Below are 19,110 nucleotides of genomic sequence, written 5' to 3' on the forward strand. Positions count from 1 at the left end.
TAGCCAAAAACCACAGCTATAGACATAGCTATTATGATTCCTGTAAAAACAAAAACCTGTAACAAAAACTGTAACCCCTATGAAACTGTTGTAAAATATGCAATGTAGCCAAAACTTAACATGAATGTAAACGGTAGCGGTAGAATAGCCATAATCCAGCCGCAGGTTTTAACAGCCGTACACATATCCAAAACAAAGCAAGGTTCTGACATCAGGGTGTCTTCTTACAGTTACAGACCAACTTATCACAGATAAGCAAACTGCACGTATGGAAAAAACTGCATAGCATTAAACACTGTGGACATTCAAACCGCCAAATTAAATTGACCATACGCAAGCTTTTCAAATAGTAAGCAGCCTAATTTTGTCTGAGAGAAAATTTGGGTTTTTAGAGGCCCAAGAGGAGTTTGGTGATATGTATAATAAGCAGTAATCTGTCACCAGGAGAAGTTACTACTGCAGTTTAAGGTGTTTCATGTGTGGCTGGATATAGTAAGAAGTGCGTGAAATGACCTTGTGGCAAGTCTGGAGCACAGCAGCAGTCTCCTGCGGATGTCTCACTCTCTTCTGTCCTCTCATCAGGAACAGACAGCCAGCACCTCCTCTCCTATCCGCAACACCTCTCAACATGAGCTTTCTGCTCCTACAGCTAAAACACAAAAGCACACTCATTCAGGACTAACACATGGCACGTTTCAAATCGCTGCTGTACTGTATGTAGGCATCTGGTGTTTGGAGATAATTAAAAACACTCATAGTTGTTTAAAATGAATAGTTAGATATTTGCCTGAAATTTACTCTCCCTTAGGCCATCTCAAAATTAATTGGTTTCTTCATCACGATTGGAGAAATGTAGTACACATCCTTGCTCAGCAATGGATGCACTGCAGTGAATGGGTAGCCGTCAGAATGAGAGTCACTTAACTGATAAAAACATCACAATAATCCACAAGTAATCACAGCACTCCAGTCCATCAGTTATGTATTGAGAGACAAAAGCTTGTGCTTATAACAAAATCCATCATAAGATGTTTAACATTATCTGCACTTATGGCCAAAAATATGCAATTCCATTGTCCGTACATACATTATACTACTTCCTCCAGTTGAAAAAAGTCCCTGTTCTCTCCAGATTTCTCTCCTGATTCAGAGTGAGGATTATTTTTTTCCACTGGAGGACGTGTTATTATGAAATGGAGGACTGTATATTTTAGCCCAAAAGCAATGAGTTTGAACGTTAAAAAAGGTCTTAAAGGTGCAAACTAAGCAATATCTGTCTGAAAACGCGATTGACCACCAGTGTCGGACCCGAGTCACACAACACACTCGCCAGCCAATCAGGCATGAGTTAAGGGGTGTGTCTAGTAATGATAGGGGAAGAAGAGAGCGCTTCAGTTGAGGCACAGGACGGATATACAAGCAGACTCGTACGAACCGATAGCGTGAGATGGATAGATAAAAAGAGGAACATTTCGACAGGAACAAAACATTAAAAAGAGAATGGTAAACGGGGAAATCAGGGCAAAGAGGTAGGACTGAGTAAATATTGGAGCAGCTTTCAGCAGTGGAGAAATTCATGGAGCAGGAAGGTCTGGACTCTTCTTGATCAGCGAGTTGTGGTGATTTTGGTTTGTTTGACAATTTTTCTGTGCTGGCTTTTGCTTGAAAATGCTGCGGCCGGCAGGCAGGGTTGTGATCGTGTGGTGCTCAAGAGTTATCAAAATTATCAAAAATCACTTAGTGCTGACCTTCAATGACAGATTTGTTTCTTACAAACACGCAGCTTTTACTTCTTCTGATGTTACGTCTGTAAACAGATGGACTGGAGGTGATGTGGATTACTTGTGGATTACTTGATGTTTTATCAGCAGTTGACTCTCATTCTGACCGGCACCCATTCACTGCATGAGGATCCATTGGTGAGCAAGTGATGCAATGCTACATTTCTCCAAATCTGATGAAGAAACAAAATCATCCTTTTTAAATCTTGGATCTTGAGGAAATGAGGGGGGAGTACATCTTCAGGGAAAATTTCATTTTTGGGGGAACTATTCATTAATATAGATTAGGTATCTGAGTGGAACTATGAAAATGTTATGTCATCTCACTTTGTTAAGGTCAGGTAGTGTGTGTGTGTGTTAAATCAGGTGTTGTGTGTGTGTGTGTGTGTGTGTTTGTGTGTTCAAAATCAGTTACGTGTGTGTATGTGTGTGTGGTTTTGAAATCAGGAGGGTGTGTGTGTGTGTGTTGTTACATAAGGTATTGGTGTGTGTCTGCGTGGTGTGTTAAAAATCAGGGCGTGTGTGTGTGTGCTGTGTGTGTGTGTGTGTTTGCTGTGTAAAATCAGCTACGTGTGTGTGTAAGGTGTGTTATAATCAGGTGTTGTGTGTGTGTGTTTGTTTGGTGTTAAAATCAAGCTACGTGTGTGTGTATGTGTGGTTAAATCAGGGGTTGGTGTGTGTGGCATGTGTGTTAAAATCATGGTGATGTGTGTGTGTGTGTGTGTGTGTGTCTGTGTGTGTGTTTGTTGTTTGTGTGTAAAATCAGCTACGTGTGTGTGTGTGTTGTGTGTGGTGTGGGTGGGTGTGTGTGTGTGTGGTTAAAATCAGGGGTGTGTTGTGTGTTAAATCAGGTATTGGTCTGTGGTGTGTGTGTTTGTTAAAAACAGGTGTGTGGGTGTGTGTGTGTGTGTGTGGTGTGTGTGTTAAATCAGGGGTGTGTGTGTGTGTTAAATCAGGTATTGGTCTGTGTGTGTGTTAAATCAGGTGTGTGTGTGTGTGTGTGTTAAATCAGGTATTGGTCTGTTGTGTGTTGTGTGTGGGTGTTTAAAACCAGGGGGGTGTGTGTGTGTGTGTGTGTGTGCTGTGAGGTCGTTGTGTGTGTTAAATCAGGTATTGGTGTGTGTGTGCATGTGTGGTTAAATCAGGTGTGTGTGTTTGTTTGTTTGTGTGTAAAATCAGCTACGTTTGTGTGTGTGTGTGTATGTGGTGTGTGTTAAATCAGGTGTGTGTGTGTGTGTGTGTGTGTGTGTGTTAAATCAGGGGGGTGTGTGTGTGTGTGTGTGTGTGTGTGTGTGTGTTCTAATAGGTGTGTGTACCCTCTCATCATCAGGCGTGTGTGTTTTCTCCTGTGCTCCAGTGCTCTGATAGTAGCTTGTAGGTCTGCTTCAAACAGCTGTAGCTGGGAGGAGGAGAGAAGAGGAGCAGACCTCCCGTCTATCACCTCCTGCTGTGGCCGCACAGCCTCCTGTCTGACCTCCAGACCAGCAGACACCTGAACAACACACACACACTCAGCACTGGCTAATGAGTGTCTGTCCAGCACCACAGCTGGAAAACAAGCTCCACTCAGGCCTGTGCTGAGCCGCTGGCGTCTTACCTGAGCAGAGCTGATGTGCTGCGCCACCTTGTGGAAGTTGCGGTTGAGGTCGGCCAGTTTGGGCTCCACCAGCTCTCTGCTCGCAGGCCCCCTGCTGGTCATCAATTATTACTGCCCTGATCACGAGCGCTGGTCCACACGCCACACGCATTCCCTCAAACTCACACAACACAGCCTGTCATGACACACACAGAGCAGATTCAAATACATTAATGTGTGTTAATGAAATCAGGTTTCACTAGACTAGAACAATTTTTTGTCTTTATTATTTTCATCAAAATGTAATTACTTTCTCTGCCACTTAGTCTTGTGGCAGAGGAAAAATAATATTAACCAACAATACTGTAGCCTAACATTTATGATCCAAACGAATCCTAATGGATCAAATTACCTATTTTACTGTTGAATATTCACTTTCACTGAAAAGACAAATGATACAAATAACCAAGTCTGTGTGTGTGTTTTCACCTTCATCATTCTCTCTTTCTCAGCTGCAGGCATCTTCTCCATCTCATCAGTCGTATCTCCCGTCTGATAGAGCCACCGTGCTGATATGAGCCAAATTCTCATCAAACATCTCCACCTCACGCATGTGATTTCTGACAACACACACACACAGCATGCATGATTACAGCATCTCTACACAACATACATGCGATATTTCTAACAGGTAAAATTAGGGCTGTCAACAGATTAAAAACTTTTTTTTAATATATTGTTTTGTAGTTAAATGTAATTAATATGCAATTTTTCCATCTCTAAAACATGTATTCTAGTATTGCTGTATTGCATTTGATACCTATTTCAAGAATTAGAAAAAAGGGCAAAAAGTATTCTGATAAGTCCAGGGGTGGGTTTTGTTTATAGTATTTATAATTGGATGAATATATAACACAAAAGGTCTATGAAATGTCCCCATTTTAGATATTTATATGTAAATGTGATGTGATGTGTTTGGTGTTGTGTGTGTATGGTATATACTATGTTTTATGAGGACACAAATGTGTATAATGACATGGGTACTACAACGTAAACATGGTTTATGAGGACACTTCCTGTTTCCCCGTAAACCAAAAGGCTAAAAAAAAACCATACAAAACGGAGTTTTTATTGAAATTCAAAATTGCCAGTAATAAACTTGCCTTGCCTTGAATTACCTATAAAAATAACGTTAAATTTTTTTAAAAATGTAGATAAACTTGCCTTGCCTTGAGAGAGTTCCCATAAACCACAAATGCAAGTATATCATGTGGTGCTATTCTTCTAATCAGTCTTGACAAAATCACGCAGAAACGAATGAAGCAGTTGGGATTATGTGAACCTAAAGAGTTTAATTGCATCAGGTAACTTTAAGCAGTCACTCACCAGAACAGCACTGAGCCAGTCCTCGATCAGTGTGTGCACTCGCTCCCAGTCCTCATGAGCTCAAACAGCTGATCCTCCAGCTGAGCCTCGCTGCCCTCCACTAAGGCCTGCAGGGCGGCGCTGTTCTCCATCACCACAGACAGATCGCTCTTCTTGAGCTCAGACTCCTTCAACAGACCCTGCAGACAAACACTCAGTGTAACACACACTCTTGAGTACAGACTCCACGAAGCGAGCGGCTGTCCGACCACACTCACGTGGCCCATTTGATCTCCGTCTCGATATCGGCAGGCATGTCTCCTGCGCTGAGCTTCTCTTTCAGCGGCGTCTCAGTGTGGCTCATCCAGGCCTGCAGGGCGGCGCTGTCCTTCTGCAGCCGCTGAGACAGAGACAAAGCTTTCTCCAAATCCTGCTTCCCCTCAGTCACCTAATGACACAGACAAAAGCTATTTATGGCAAATTACACTAAAGTCAACAGGAAAGTAGCTTTCCAAACTCATCTTATTTTTGTAATGCGATGTATTTCTGAATGACAAATTTAGGACGAGGCTCGATTTTGTTCACTGGAAACTGCTTTCATTGCCGTTTTAGAAATGTGTGTGTAAAATGTGCACCTGAGCTCCCAGCTCATTGTAGAGTAATTTGAGGGCAGTGAGCTGTTCATCCATTCCTTTAGGATTTTCCGTCTGCTGTTTTTGTACGATCTGTCTTCCTGTTTTAATCACCGTCTCCACCTCCAGTTTCACCTCGCTCAAAGATCTTATACAGCTTCTGCATTTATAAAAACAAACACGCATACATAAAACACAAGCAGTGTGAGATGTGTGTTTCAGTTTTGTTACTTTAAAACCAACTATTAAAAATCTTAAAAAAAAAAGAAAAAAAAAATTAAATTAAATTAAAAATAAAATAAAATAAAATAAAATAAAATAAAATAAAATGTTGCCCTGGAAACTATCTGAAACAAATAAGTTGTAGTACTAAAATTATAATAACAAAAAAAACGAAATAAAAATAAAGCTATATAGAAATATAAAAAAGACAAAAAAAAATGTTACAAATTGTTAAAATGTAACCTACAATTAAATTGAAAACTCAAACTATAAAATTTAATGCCATTTCTAATATGATTGTGTACTATAATAGTATAGAATTAATACTTAAAATAACAGCGGTGTGTTTTTCTCACCATGCATCCGTTCAGGTGGGTTTGGATCTCCTCTGGTTGTCTGTCTTTCAGGTCCAGGATGTGAAGTTCAGCTTTTCGCGTTTTCCAGAATCCTCTTGCAGTCCAGCATCCGCTGCTCAAAGTTGGCTGGTTTCTGGAACAGCTGGAATTTTGTACTAATCTCACGGAGTTTCCGCTAAACAGAACAGAAACACACAAGATAAACTTTAAGGCTGGAATACACTACATCACTATTAAAATCTGAACAGATTTAAAAACACTAGGCATCATTCACTTGACAATTGTGTTAAAGGTCACAGAGGAAAGACTGGTCATCATACACTAAATGACTGAAGATCAAACATTACTAGACGGATGATCACAGATTAACAATCCACACCACAAACACACACAGAATCAGGCGCCTTGCTGAGGCATATCAAATGAAAGCATTACGTGTTCTATAACCGGCTCAAAATATCAAGCATGTTTGATATCCTCCAAAAAAAATCTGGGCAAAAGTCATGTAGTTTATTCAAATTTTTATTGGAATAAATATATTTGTATTTATTTTTTTTATTTTTTTTTACAAAGTGGGCATTTGTTCCAACCTAGTAAGAATCCAAATAACGTTAAAGGTTTACAAATATGCAGACCAGTTATTAGTATTAACTAAAACTGAACCAAAACCTAAAACTAAACCTGAAATTAAATAAACAGTAATATAAATAATAAACATAAATAGTAATATTAAAAACAAGACAAAAACCTAATAAAACACCAAACGCACATAACAAAATTACTAAAATGTAACTAAATAACGAATTGAAAATGACAAAAAAAGATATAAAATAGTATATAAATAATACTAAAATAACACTTGCACAGAATTAAATCTCAAAACTTGAACATCCAAGATTACTTACTAAACCAGGGTGATGAATGAAAAAAATAGTCTGGGTGATCTGCATTTCCTCTCCGGTCCTGCAGGGACAGTATCGTGTCTCACCTGTAACTGGTCCAGTAGGGTTCCTCCTCGCACTGGGTTTGCCCTCTGGGGACAGTCAGAGGTACGTTTCCTACATTCCTCCTCCTCAGATCCTCCAGTGTGGCCTCATGGGCCGCGATTTCGGCCTGAATGATCTGTATTTTTAAAGTTAAAGGCCAAAGAGTAAAATAATAAGCTCGAAGAAGTTTAAAAACAAAAGTAGCATTACAACATATCTGTCACTGGTTATTGAAAATCTAAGCATCTATCAATATCTACACCAGCAGTAGGGCTGCACGATTATGACAAAAATCATAACTGTCGATTATTCCCTTGAAATTGTAATTGCAATTATTAATTACGATTATCACAATTTATATTGAATGATGTTTATACCATTGTTTGATGCAACTGAGTGCCGTATTTTCATATGAAAATAAACAAGCTGAAAACTTTTAGTACTTTTCTATACTATTAAGCCTCAAATGTCAACTATACATCAGATTGGTTTCTTCTTTAAATTATAAAAAAGTAAAAATATGAATGGTATTATAATTTTATACTAAAACTAAAATTAAAATAATGGGAAAAAACCACATCTTAAGAAAAAAACACATCTTAAGCACGGAGAATAACATAAGTGGACTTTGAATGATTAATTGCCACTTTATACATTTGCGTAATTGTGGCATCCATAATTGTATTCATGATTAGAAATTCGATGAATTGTGCAGCCCTAACCAGGGGTGTAGTGCAGGTGCACCCTCTGATGCGCTCATGACGGTCCAGCACATGGGTAGCTAATCCAATCGCATGTGAATAAATGCAAATATATTCCCCCCCAAAAAACACCCAGTAAAAAAAAACAGTGTGATGCGGTCAGGACCGAGGCGCCAGCTTCCCTTGAAATCTGATTGTCACAGTCAGAAAAGATACAGACTGTGACCCTGAAATGCTGCTGCTTCTTGTGGTTAACTGCTGTGAATGAGGAGTGTGTGTGTACCTGAGCTTCCTGTGGGCAGCTGGAAGGCGTCGATGCGGTCAGTGAGGTACGAGGTGAGCGTCTGGTCCAGCTGCGTCAGGGACGTCTGTAGTGTGTGTAAGGCCGTCTCGTTCTCTCTCAGAGTCCCCAACTTCTGCTCCAGAGACATCTGACGTGCGGCAGCCTACAACACACACACACACATGAATCCAATGCTGTGCATATGATGTGAATCTGAATCAGTTCTGGGGAGTCATTTGATCTATTCAAGACAAACACACCAGCTGAGTCAGATCTTCGTAGCGCAAATTGAAGTTCTCCAGTTTCTCGCTGATGATTTCGTCCAGAATGCCTCCGTCTATGAGAGTCTGGCCCAGCTCTCGGATCTGAGTCCTGTTATCACCCGGATGACGCAGAGAAACCGACTCCAGAGACTGAAAGAGACATGATTACACCATGAATAGAGTATTAACAACAACTCGGGATTCAAAACGTGATCCGATTACTCACACCACAAACAGACGCAACCAAAAAATGTATGTGGTCACATCGTATTTGTAATGCTTTGGTTGCGGTCACATTAGCAATATTTTTAGGAGCAAAAAAAGACCCATTGTCAATAGTGTAGTAAAGTTTGAATCACTTTCAAACCAAGCAGCTTTCTGTTGGTCAATTTGTCTGAGCAACTTGAACTCGTTGCGAAATCTGCATGGGGAAATCTTTCACCCTCACTTGAAATTCCCAAGAATGCGAATATATATTGAAAATTACTGGATTTTGGCTGTGCGAGATTTGACTGAACAAGCTAAGCCACGCCTTTAGCATGAAAGCTGTTACCTCCAGAGCCTCGCTGATAGACTCTGTGTTTTCTGGGACGTTCTCAGTGGCTTGAACTTTCTCTTCCAGCGTCTTTAACCAGCCAGACTCCACGTCCAGATACTGCAGCAGCTCGATCCAGCAGGACCACACCTCCTGAACATCAGCGCAAACACATCAGACTTCAGCTAAACATCCAACCAGGAACCAATCAAACCACACCTGGAGCAGGGCTGTCCAATTGCAAAGCATGCTCTGTGTGTGTGTGTGTGTGTACCTCAAGCGTGTGGCACTTGCTCTTGAAGCGATCACAGAGTTTCTGGTAGTTGTGCAGCACTTCAGTGAGCTCAGGGCTCAGGTCAGGACCACCAGGGGGCATCTTACTAATCAGAACATTAATGTTGTCCTTCAAAATCTTCACACGCACTTCCTTCTGCAACACATCGTCTTTAGCCCTCTGAAACACACACAGAGAAGGCATTTACGAAAAAAAAAAAAAAAGTATTGAAGAGAGAAAGAATTTAAAAAATAAATAAATAATTTTCTGTACTATAAAGGTCAGACACAAAGAGGAAAATTATCATTAAAAAAAAATATGACTTATAGTTAGTTATAATCAATCTGTTATGACTTTTCAACCTCTTCCTACAGACCTTCATCTCCTGCAGCGCCTCCTCCAGCTCCTCAGGGCTCTTGTACTCAAAGTCTCTCATGAGAAACTCCTCGTCCACTTGAATCATCCACTCGCGCATCTCCGCCACGTCTTTCTTCAGATTCATCACTTTCTCCTGACCGTCACTCACACGCTCCTCACGCCTCTAAAAACAACTGCAATCAAGATGGACCCCCACGTTTATACTGACATCAACGTAATGTGACTTATCCCAGAAGAGCATGTTCCTGAATCAAGCAGGGTTTGGAAGTGGGTTGCTGATTGGTTTCTACTTGACTAAACCACCTCTTGTAAGAGTTCTGCCCTTGCCCTTGCTGTGCAGCTACTTGATGTTAAAGGCCATTAAAGACATTCAGTGTTCAGCACCACTAGAAGTTATCTTTCGAACCTCTTTACTGAGTGTGTCCCAGCGTCTCTGACTGTCGTCCAGCTCCGTCTGCCCCCAGCTGATCAGACCCGGTATGGAGCTCTGCTGCACGGCCGTCACATTCTCCCTCATCTGCTTCAGAGACAAGTCCACACTCTCCATCTCACTCACCAGCTCCTGCACAGACAGCGCGGACAGCTTTGGTGTTGCTGAGGAAATTTCTCAACCATCAACTTCAGGTGATATCTCAACCAGTTTAAATTATGTTTATTAAACCAGCTCAAGTCCACCACCAGCTCAGCCACGGTGGGCCTGCTGATAAACCAACTAAACCAGCGTCACACAGCTAGAAACTATGTAAAACTAGCATCATTAAGGTCCCGATATACTTCAAGTGAAATCAAAGAACAAACTAGTGTGTTATTTCGATCGAAATTCATCTGAGGGTTTTGTTTCAGTCCATCAGATGCCCGTGAGTAAAAGCATAAACACTGCAGAGCTGCTTTATAGTGGAAGTGAACTGAAATTTTAACTGAAATCTGCACTGACTCTGCTTATTCAAGTTTAATTCTGTAAAGCTGCTTGCTTAAAGGGGTAGTTCACCCAAAAGTGAAAATAAGCCCATAATTTACTCACGCTACTGTAGGTGTACAGGTCCTTCTCAAAAAATTTGCATATTGTGAAAAAGTTAATTATTTTCCATAATGTAATGATAAAAATTTAACTTTCATATATTTTAGATTCATTGCACACCAACTGAAATATTTCAGGTCTTTTATTGTTTTAATACTGATGATTTTGGCATACAGCTCATGAAAACCCAAAATTCATATCTCAAAAAATTTGCATATCATGAAAAGGTTCTCTAAACGAGCTATTAACCTAATCATCTGAATCAACTAATTAACGCTAAACACCTGCAAAAGATTCCTGAGGCTTTTTAAAAACTCCCAGCCTGGTTCATTACTCAAAACCGCAATCATGGGTAAGAGGTTAACCCAGAAGGCCATCATTGACACCCTCAAGCGAGAGGGTAAGACACAGAAAGAAATTTCTGAACGAATTGGCTGTTCCCAGAGTGCTGTATCAAGGCACCTCAGTGGGAAGTCTGTGGGAAGGAAAAAGTGTGGCAAAAAAACGCTGCACAACGAGAAGAGGTGACCGGACCCTGAGGAAGATTGTGGAGAAGGACCGATTCCAGACCTTGGGGGACCTGCGGAAGCAGTGGACTGAGTCTGGAGTAGAAACATCCAGAGCCACCGTGCACAGGCGTGTGCTTTTAAACCAGAAACAGCGGCAGAAGCACCTGACCTGGGCTACAGAGAAGCAGCACTGGACTGTTGCTCAGTGGGTCCAAAGTACTTTTTTTCGGATGAAAGCAAATTTTGCATGTCATTCGGAAATCAAGGTGCCAGAGTCTGGAGGAAGACTGGGGAGAAGGAAATGCCAAAATGCCTGAAGTCCAGTGTCAAGTACCCAAAGTCAGTGATGGTCTGGGGTGCCATGTCAGCTGCTGGTGTTGGTCCACTGTGTTTTATCAAGGGCAGGGTCAATGCAGCTAGCTATCAGGAGATTTTGGAGCACTTCATGCTTCCATCTGCTGAAAAGCTTTATGGAGATGAAGATTTCGTTTTTCAGCAAGACCTGGCACCTGCTCACAGTGCCAAAACCACTGGTAAATGGTTTACTGACCATGGTATTACTGTGCTCAATTGGCCTGCCAACTCTCCTGACCTGAACCCCATAGAGAATCTGTGGGATATTGTAAAGAGAAAGTTGAGAGACGCGCAAGACCCAACACTCTGGATGAGCTTAAGGCCGCTATCGAAGCATCCTGGGCCTCCATAACACCTCAGCAGTGCCACAGGCTGATTGCCTCCATGCCACGCCGCATTGAAGCAGTCATTTCTGCAAAAGGATTCCCGACCAAGTATTGAGTGCATAACTGAACATAATTATTTGAAGGTTGACTTTTTTGTATTAAAAAACACTTTTCTTTTATTTGTCGGATGAAATATGATAATTTTTTGAGATAGGAATTTTGGGTTTTCATGAGCTGTATGCCAAAATCATCAGTATTAAAACAATAAAAGACCTGAAATATTTCAGTTGGTGTGCAATGAATCTAAAATATATGAAAGTTTAATTTTTATCATTACATTATGGAAAATAATGAACTTTTTCACAATATGCTAATTTTTTGGAAGGACCTGTATATGACTTTCTTCTTTCAGACAAATTCAATCGGAGTTATATATAAAAAAAATGTCCTGGCTCTTCCAAGCTTTATAATGGCAGTGAATGGGTGTTATTTTTTCAAAAGCCCAAAAGAAGTCCAATGAAGCACATCTATCCATAATATAAAGTGTCCCACACAGAAAAATATTGGAGGATTTCAATAAAAGCCAAGAGGAGGCTCCTGTTAACAAATGTTGGTTCTCGTGAGACTAGCATATTCTCACCGTAGCTATGATGGATGGATGCATTTTATTGGACTTCTTTTGGACTATTGCAAAAAAACATCCACTCACTGCCATTATAAAGCTTGGAAGAGCCAGGACAATTTTTAATATAGGCCTAACTCTGATTGGAATCATCTGAAAGAAGAGATTCATATACACCTAGGATGGCTTGATGGTGAGTAAACTATGGGGTGATTTTCATTTTTGGGTGAACTATCCCTTAAAAGCAATTTATTGTATAAAGTGGAGTTTTTAAAATCTAGAGCTCATGCAAAAATATCCATATCGCTATGATCAGATGCTTTCTTAAAGGGATAGTTCACCAAAAAATGAAAATTTGCTATTCATTTACTCACCCTCAGGCCATCCAAGAGTCATTTATTTGTCATTTGCACAGTTACACTGCATTAAAATGCTTGTGACGAGGCTCAGACTTACAATCATTTTAACAGAACTATACCCACAAATATATGATTAGTCTGTGCAAGAAACTGATCATTATTTACAACATTATTACCTGTAATCCAGAGCCTCAGACGTCCTGTTTGTGAACGAATCATTCTTTTGAACCGGTTCTTTTTGGTGAACTAGTTGAACCAATTCACCAAATCAGACTTAACATCTGAAACAGTTCACAGATCTACAAGTTCCCTCAATCAAAACTCACTTTCAGATGCCTCAAAATGAGCCGAAAATATCGGTGTTTATGATCCTGTGAATCATTCAGCCCTCTAGTTTCTCCAACAGTCACTAAACTGAGGGAAACAGTTCGACTCGGACTGAAGACTGATGAGTCACTGATACGCGCATGCATGAACCAAACACTTGAATGAAGGGGCGAAATGAACCTTTTTATGGTTTCTCATTGTTTCTGTAAAAAGATGAGCTGGTGAAAACAAGTTTATTCACTTAATTTGCTTGTAAAACATCCATGTTTCACATGATTATTGCATGCTTTAATAATACAATAGCATATACGTTTATGTCATTGCGTGATTACACAAACTAGTGAACTGAACCAGTTCATTGAATCGAACTGTCCGAAAGATCCAGTTTGCAGAAAAGAATCATATTTCCTCATTGTCTGAGGCTTTGTATTACAGGTAATAATGCTATAAATTCTGTTCAGTTTCTTGCACGAACCGATCATTTCGCTTCATAAGACCTTAATATATTGTCGGGAGCCACAGGTATTCATTTAGTGTTGTCTGAAATGCTTTTTTGACTCTTAAAGTTTATTCGACCTTTATTAAACAGTACCCTTCCACATGAATGACTTATTGAATGCGTTGACCTCTGACCTTGCACTGGTTGACTTCTTCCTGGAGTTTGTCAGCTTGGCTGAAGCTGCTGGCGTCTCGAGACAGCAGCTCATCAGCAGCATTCAGCCAGCGCTCCACCTCCTCATGCTTCACCTGATCAACATCAACACCACCGTCAAAAACACACCACATCCATGCAAAGAAATTAATCCGAATCAGTCTGATGGCACAGCTCTCACCTTTGTGTCCTTCATGCTACCCAGAATGCACTGCAGCATGCTGAGCTGATCCTGGGCGGCCGTGGAGAGCTCAGTCCAGCCCTGCTGCTCTGCTGCCTTCGACGCCTCCTGCTCTATCTCAGCACAAAGAGCCTAGAAAACAGGTCAAAATACATTACCTCCTGCAGATTCATCAGATCATACTTTAGATCGTTCAAATTTATAACAGCCACCATAGTAACTAAGAATAAATCCCCTGCCAAATCATTACAGACATGCTGTAAAATTATGATTTCACTTTTTCATCAACTGACTTAGGAAAGCAGATAAACAACAGTTTTTATAAACTAGAGAAAACTAGGGGAAAAGTGGCATTAATATAGTGCATAATATCACGTGATACTAGAAAAATTACAATTTGCATAATACTTGACCTCGTTTGGGACACAGAAATGAAAATTTTCAGTTAAAATTTATGTTAACTGAAATAAAGCTGAATTTGAAAGCATGAATATTACATGAAAAACCACTTAAAAATAAGAGTTGCTGTCAAAACAACTGACAAATAACAGAAATAAATTTAAGTTGAAGTTATAAATAAACAAACTGAAATAAAATAAAGCTAAACAGAATTTTAAAAAAGCTCTCCTAAAACGACAAATGCACAACAAAATGGCTAAAGAAACAAAAAATTAAAATTTAAAACTAAAAGCTAAAAATTAATATTTTAATATTAACATATGTTTGATGTGTACACATGTATCCAAAGTGTTCGGAAGCTATGTTTTTACATTGATGCTTACTGTACACATTCATGAACTACTGTTGAAAATGTACAAATGTTTACAAACTCAATGCTACCAAATTCTTTATCATTCACTGCCATGCATATAATCATTATAGGATCATTGTAAAAAGATCATGAGTGCAGTACTTCCTTCACCGCCCGCAGATGGAGACACAACTCCACCCAAAAAAACCTACAAAGATCCCTTTCACTCCCCCTTAAAGAAGTCACGGCTAAAACAGGAGTTTCTGCTTCTCACAGTCCATAATCAGTTCTAGTATATGACAGACATTACATAAGTGGATCGTAGGGTCATATTTTGGCTGTTTGTGTGGGCTGCTCAGAGCTGTGCAGACGGCCATCAGAAGCCCTTCTGTGCCACGTGGGCAGTGCCCGGCGCACGCCCCATCTCTCCTGGCGGAGGCCAGAGACGAACACAGCAGAGGATAAATATTTATAGAACTTTAAACAAATCCCAGCCAGCATTTGCTCTCTTTGGCTGTTTTGCCATCTTAGTCGTTGGCTTTCTTCCCCATCATTCATGGAGTTAAAGAAAGAAACTCATGTCAGCTAAAGGACTGAACACATGGATCAAGTGGAGATTCAAACAGAGAATAAACATATGGCACAATGCTAAACTAACACAACAAGCACGGATAGATTTAACAAGCAGGTTTCCCGTCAAGCGCCAAACGAGAGCAAAACTGGCTTTGGATGCCCACTTTCCACAAGTTGGTATGATTCTTTAGGGTCTTTATGAAATGTCTGTAACATGCTTTGGTTAAAATTCCTCAATGGTCTTGTAAAACAAAACAGCTCTGTTCCCAGCGAGTTGTTTTGGTGCATGTCTCTTTAAATGATAATGAGCTCTGCTCACCCCGCCCCTCTCTTCTGTGGTGCGACCTGTGAACCAGAAATCCAACTAAATGCAAAAAAGCTACAAAAGTGAACATTTCATCCGATGTCCCCTTTAATTATATTGTTAATGTAAAAATACAAAATACCTGGAAAGTGTCTCAACATTAAAGGTGCTGTATGTAAGTTTTTGGCTCTACTAAAGCATAAAAATTTATCATACTTGTTAACATACTTGGTTATCTGAAAAACAATGCTACAGTCAGCTATTCTCCTTTGAAAATGTGCATTCCAGGCCAGAATGTCAGTCTCTGTTTTGGTTTGTGAAACCTGGCCACTGCCAGTTTACCCGATTGTATTTTGGCACCCCGGGTTGCCAGTTGGCAGAAAATAGCGTATTTCATTTCATTCATCGTAAAGTGTGGTCTTTCTTGTTGGTGTTGTCAATCTAGCAACCTGCGTGTGTCAAGTCTGAGGAGGAGGGGCCAGGTGAAAAAAAAAAAAAAAAAAACTTCTCCAATATTTTGAATTTATACTGCAATACCTAGTTTAACCACTCAGTGTCAAGCCTACATACATCACCTTTAAGTGAAAGTGAAAGTGATGTGACATACAGCCAAGTATGGTGGCCCATACTCAAAATTTGTGCTCTGCATTTAACCCATCCAAAGTGCACACACACAGCAAGTGAACACACACCATGAGCACACACCCGGAGCAGTGGGCAGCCATTTATGCTGCAGCGCCTGGGGAGCAGTTGGGGGTTTGGTGTCTCGCTCAAGGGCACCTCAGTCGTGGTATTGCCGGCCCGAGACTCAAACCCACAACCTTAGGGTTAGGAGTCAAACTCTCTGACCACAAGGCCATGACTTCCCCCAAGTGTAACTGGAACATGAATTTAGTGAAGAATTTGTCTCATTTCAGAGCAGCATTGTCTCACAAAATTCAGGTACGCTTACATTTACCATTGTTCTGCACATTTTCATGGACAGATTCCAGTAATTTCAACAGGAATCCACCCGATCAGGAATTTCAAATAAGGGCGAAAGATTTCCCAATGCAGATTATGCACCGGGTTCAAGTTTCTCATGCAGATTCACTGCATTAGCCAACAGAAGGCTGCTTGATCTGAAAGTGACTTCTGTGTGAGCTGTGCTTCATCACTACAACATTGACAATAGACAATGGACCTCTATTTCCCGTGAGAATACTGTATTTTTATAGTTATCATTAAAGTTGTGTGAACAGGCTTTAACGCTCATTGATTTAATGTAAGAGGCAATCATTTACTACACAGAGCCGTTGTTCACTGACAAGCTGCGCAAAAACACAATCATATTTTGCGCAAGATTTGTGCAACTTGTCAGTGAACAACGGCTCTGTGTAATAAATACTATTCCACATGAAAGCATGCACGTGTAGAGATTTACCACTGATTACAGAACCGGCTATACTGACGAGATGCGCATTAAATATCATGCCGATATTTATCGTGCATCCCTAAATCAAAGATACATAAATCGTGTACTGAAGAAAGTGTCTGTGGCCAATCACACATATCATGTCAGGCAAATAGTCTCAATTCACTCACTGCTGGCAGGTGTGACTGAAACTGACTTCTGGACACTTCATACGAGCATCTCTGTCAAACACACACACACACACCTGAGCTTTGATGACTCTCTGTTCAGCTGTGGTGATGTCTCTGATATCAGCGCTGACTGTGTTCAGTCTGGACTCCATCTGCTGCAGCGCTCTGGACCCCGCCAGCCTGGACAAAACTACAGACACAAATCCATCAATACATTGATTAAATAATTTTGATGCTGTAACTGGTCACCATTTCACACTTTTCACCACATTTTGCCAGTTTTGCATTTCTTAAACAACAAATATTCAGTCCTTCCATGTCAATTAATATAAGCTCATAAAAATGCATGATAAGATATGATGTATGATGATATATATATATATGCCAAATAGGCCTGTGACTGTATATGATATACAATAATTGAGAGTCAACTACCCCCCCCACCCCCAGCTCCTAAGATGTTTATTGGATGTTGGATATCAGAGAAGAGACATAAATAACTGCCTGCAGCTTATTTGTGTTTGTCATTGTGTGTGGCTTAGCTTGAATCCCAGATGTTAGAGGTCAACAGGTCAAATCATGAAACATTAGCTTTCCGATTGTCCCACGAACATTCAACTGTTTATATTTAATGCAGCCACAAAACTGCTACAGGGGTTTATGCTAGTCATTATAATTAGCTGTATATAAAGTCAGCTAAGTAAACGTGTGTGTTTATTCAGCTAAACTTTGGGCACAAAACGGTCCCAGAAGTTAGCTAAATCAGACAAAGCATCGTTCTGAGACATCGTGGAAACCGTTTTTCAGAATGGGGTCCGTCTATAGTTATTAGCTGTACGTAAAACAATAGAAGTCTATGGTATGTCCTCATTTCCATGACTAGCTAAGAGATCTGCTCAGGCTTTAAGGTTTAAACACTAATGTACTCTTACTTAGAGCTCTTTCTAGCATGCACACACACACACTCAGAGGTTTATTGGTGTGTAAAAGTTTTCTAATGGGCCACACTGACATTACAGCCATAAATAGACCGCTCTCTCTCTCTCTCTGGCTCTGCTCTTGTTGGTTCCATAAATGATTTACCTGTTGAGTAAGTCACTATTTCTGTCTTTAAATAAAACTGAAAGCGAACAAGAGAAACAGAGGTTCTGCACCCCTTGGCACCAATTCAAACCCCAGGACTTCTGAAACCTCAGTGAGCCTCAATCTTCCTGTAGATCTGCTCCTAAACCAAGTGAACGGCCAACATAGGCAGTATCTTAAGGTCACAGTTGCACTCACAACACAAAACCAGATGTTTTCTTTTTTTTATCCAAAAAATGTCATTTTATCAGGGAATGAAACCTTGCCATTGTTAGAACTTAGGGCTCTGTTGCGGATGTAGTATGTCTGGATTACATTCATATTAAATAGAACATACTTTTTTTTAATCAAAATAAGTACCTACTCAAGACAGAAAGTGATTTTGGTACACAGCCTTGCTCTTTTACCGAAAGGCAGGATTTACATTCCTTAGACATTACAGTGTATTCTGTTAATATTTCAATCATGTCTATTTCTACAGGTTTCTGGTTTCACATTGTTAGCTTGGCTTAACTATTGAAATCAGTTACGTCTCCTATGTTACTTGTGTGGTGTTATTACTTATGTAGAGAGCTTTTTTATGAGGTTTATAAACTTATGAGGTGGCATTTCAGTCTTTATGCTGCCTAATGGACAGCTCACAAACTTTTTATGGTGTTTTTTTGTCATTTTTGGAGCTTGACAGAACCAGTTACACTCTTTTTTTACAGTATGGAAAGAGCAGGCTGGACATCCTTCCAAATTTTTGTGTCCGAAACAATGAACAAAGTCCTACGCAGTGGAATGACATGAGGGTGAATAAGCATTGGCACTGCTGCCTTAAACTATCCCGTAAGAATGTTGTTCTTTCTCCAGAAGCGATTTCATTTCTCTATATTTGTAGCTTAGAAAGAAAAGCTCAACTGCCAATTTTCTAAATCCCAAGTTCCCTCAAATTGCAGGCTGGAGCGACATTCTTTAAATGCTATGTGTAAGGGCTGTAATTTTGCCAGTGTATACCTGTAGTGATGTCCTGCTGCCGCGTCTTGAGCTCTTGAATAGTGTGTGCTGTGGCGTGATGCCAGCGCTGTCACACTGGACCTCGTGGTGTCAGGGGCTCCGGGTTCTGCGGCCAG

General features: G+C 40.3%; 2 protein-coding genes and 1 long non-coding RNA gene across 3 annotated transcripts; all 3 read right to left on the bottom strand.

Annotated features, from left to right (window-relative positions):
* Positions 1–5,114: 5,114 nt before the first annotated feature.
* LOC122135192 lies at positions 5,115–5,498 on the bottom strand. Its single transcript, XR_006153399.1, has 2 exons — positions 5,358–5,498; positions 5,115–5,170 (listed from the first exon to the last, which is right to left on the bottom strand). It is a non-coding gene; the product is annotated as an uncharacterized LOC122135192 (long non-coding RNA).
* Positions 5,499–7,778: 2,280 nt separating this feature from the next.
* LOC122135212 (utrophin-like) lies at positions 7,779–9,510 on the bottom strand. The gene is made up of 6 exons (XM_042713963.1): positions 9,351–9,510; positions 8,975–9,154; positions 8,719–8,853; positions 8,163–8,315; positions 7,903–8,065; positions 7,779–7,801 (listed from the first exon to the last, which is right to left on the bottom strand). The coding sequence occupies exons 1-6, from the start codon at positions 9,474–9,476 to the stop codon at positions 7,779–7,781; spliced, it is 780 nt and encodes a 259-aa protein (XP_042569897.1). The 5' UTR covers positions 9,477–9,510.
* A 176-nt stretch (positions 9,511–9,686) lies between these two features.
* On the bottom strand, positions 9,687–19,031 carry LOC122135193 (dystrophin-like). The gene is made up of 5 exons (XM_042713950.1): positions 18,995–19,031; positions 16,987–17,102; positions 13,701–13,832; positions 13,501–13,614; positions 9,687–9,914 (listed from the first exon to the last, which is right to left on the bottom strand). Exons 2-5 carry the CDS (start codon positions 17,062–17,064, stop codon positions 9,723–9,725), a joined length of 516 nt encoding a protein of 171 aa, XP_042569884.1. The 5' UTR covers positions 17,065–17,102; positions 18,995–19,031; the 3' UTR covers positions 9,687–9,722.
* Between the last annotated feature and the right edge of the window lie 79 nt (positions 19,032–19,110).

Source organism: Cyprinus carpio, chromosome A23, assembly GCF_018340385.1.
Source record: "Cyprinus carpio isolate SPL01 chromosome A23, ASM1834038v1, whole genome shotgun sequence".
NCBI classification, from domain to species: Eukaryota; Metazoa; Chordata; class Actinopteri; order Cypriniformes; family Cyprinidae; genus Cyprinus; species Cyprinus carpio.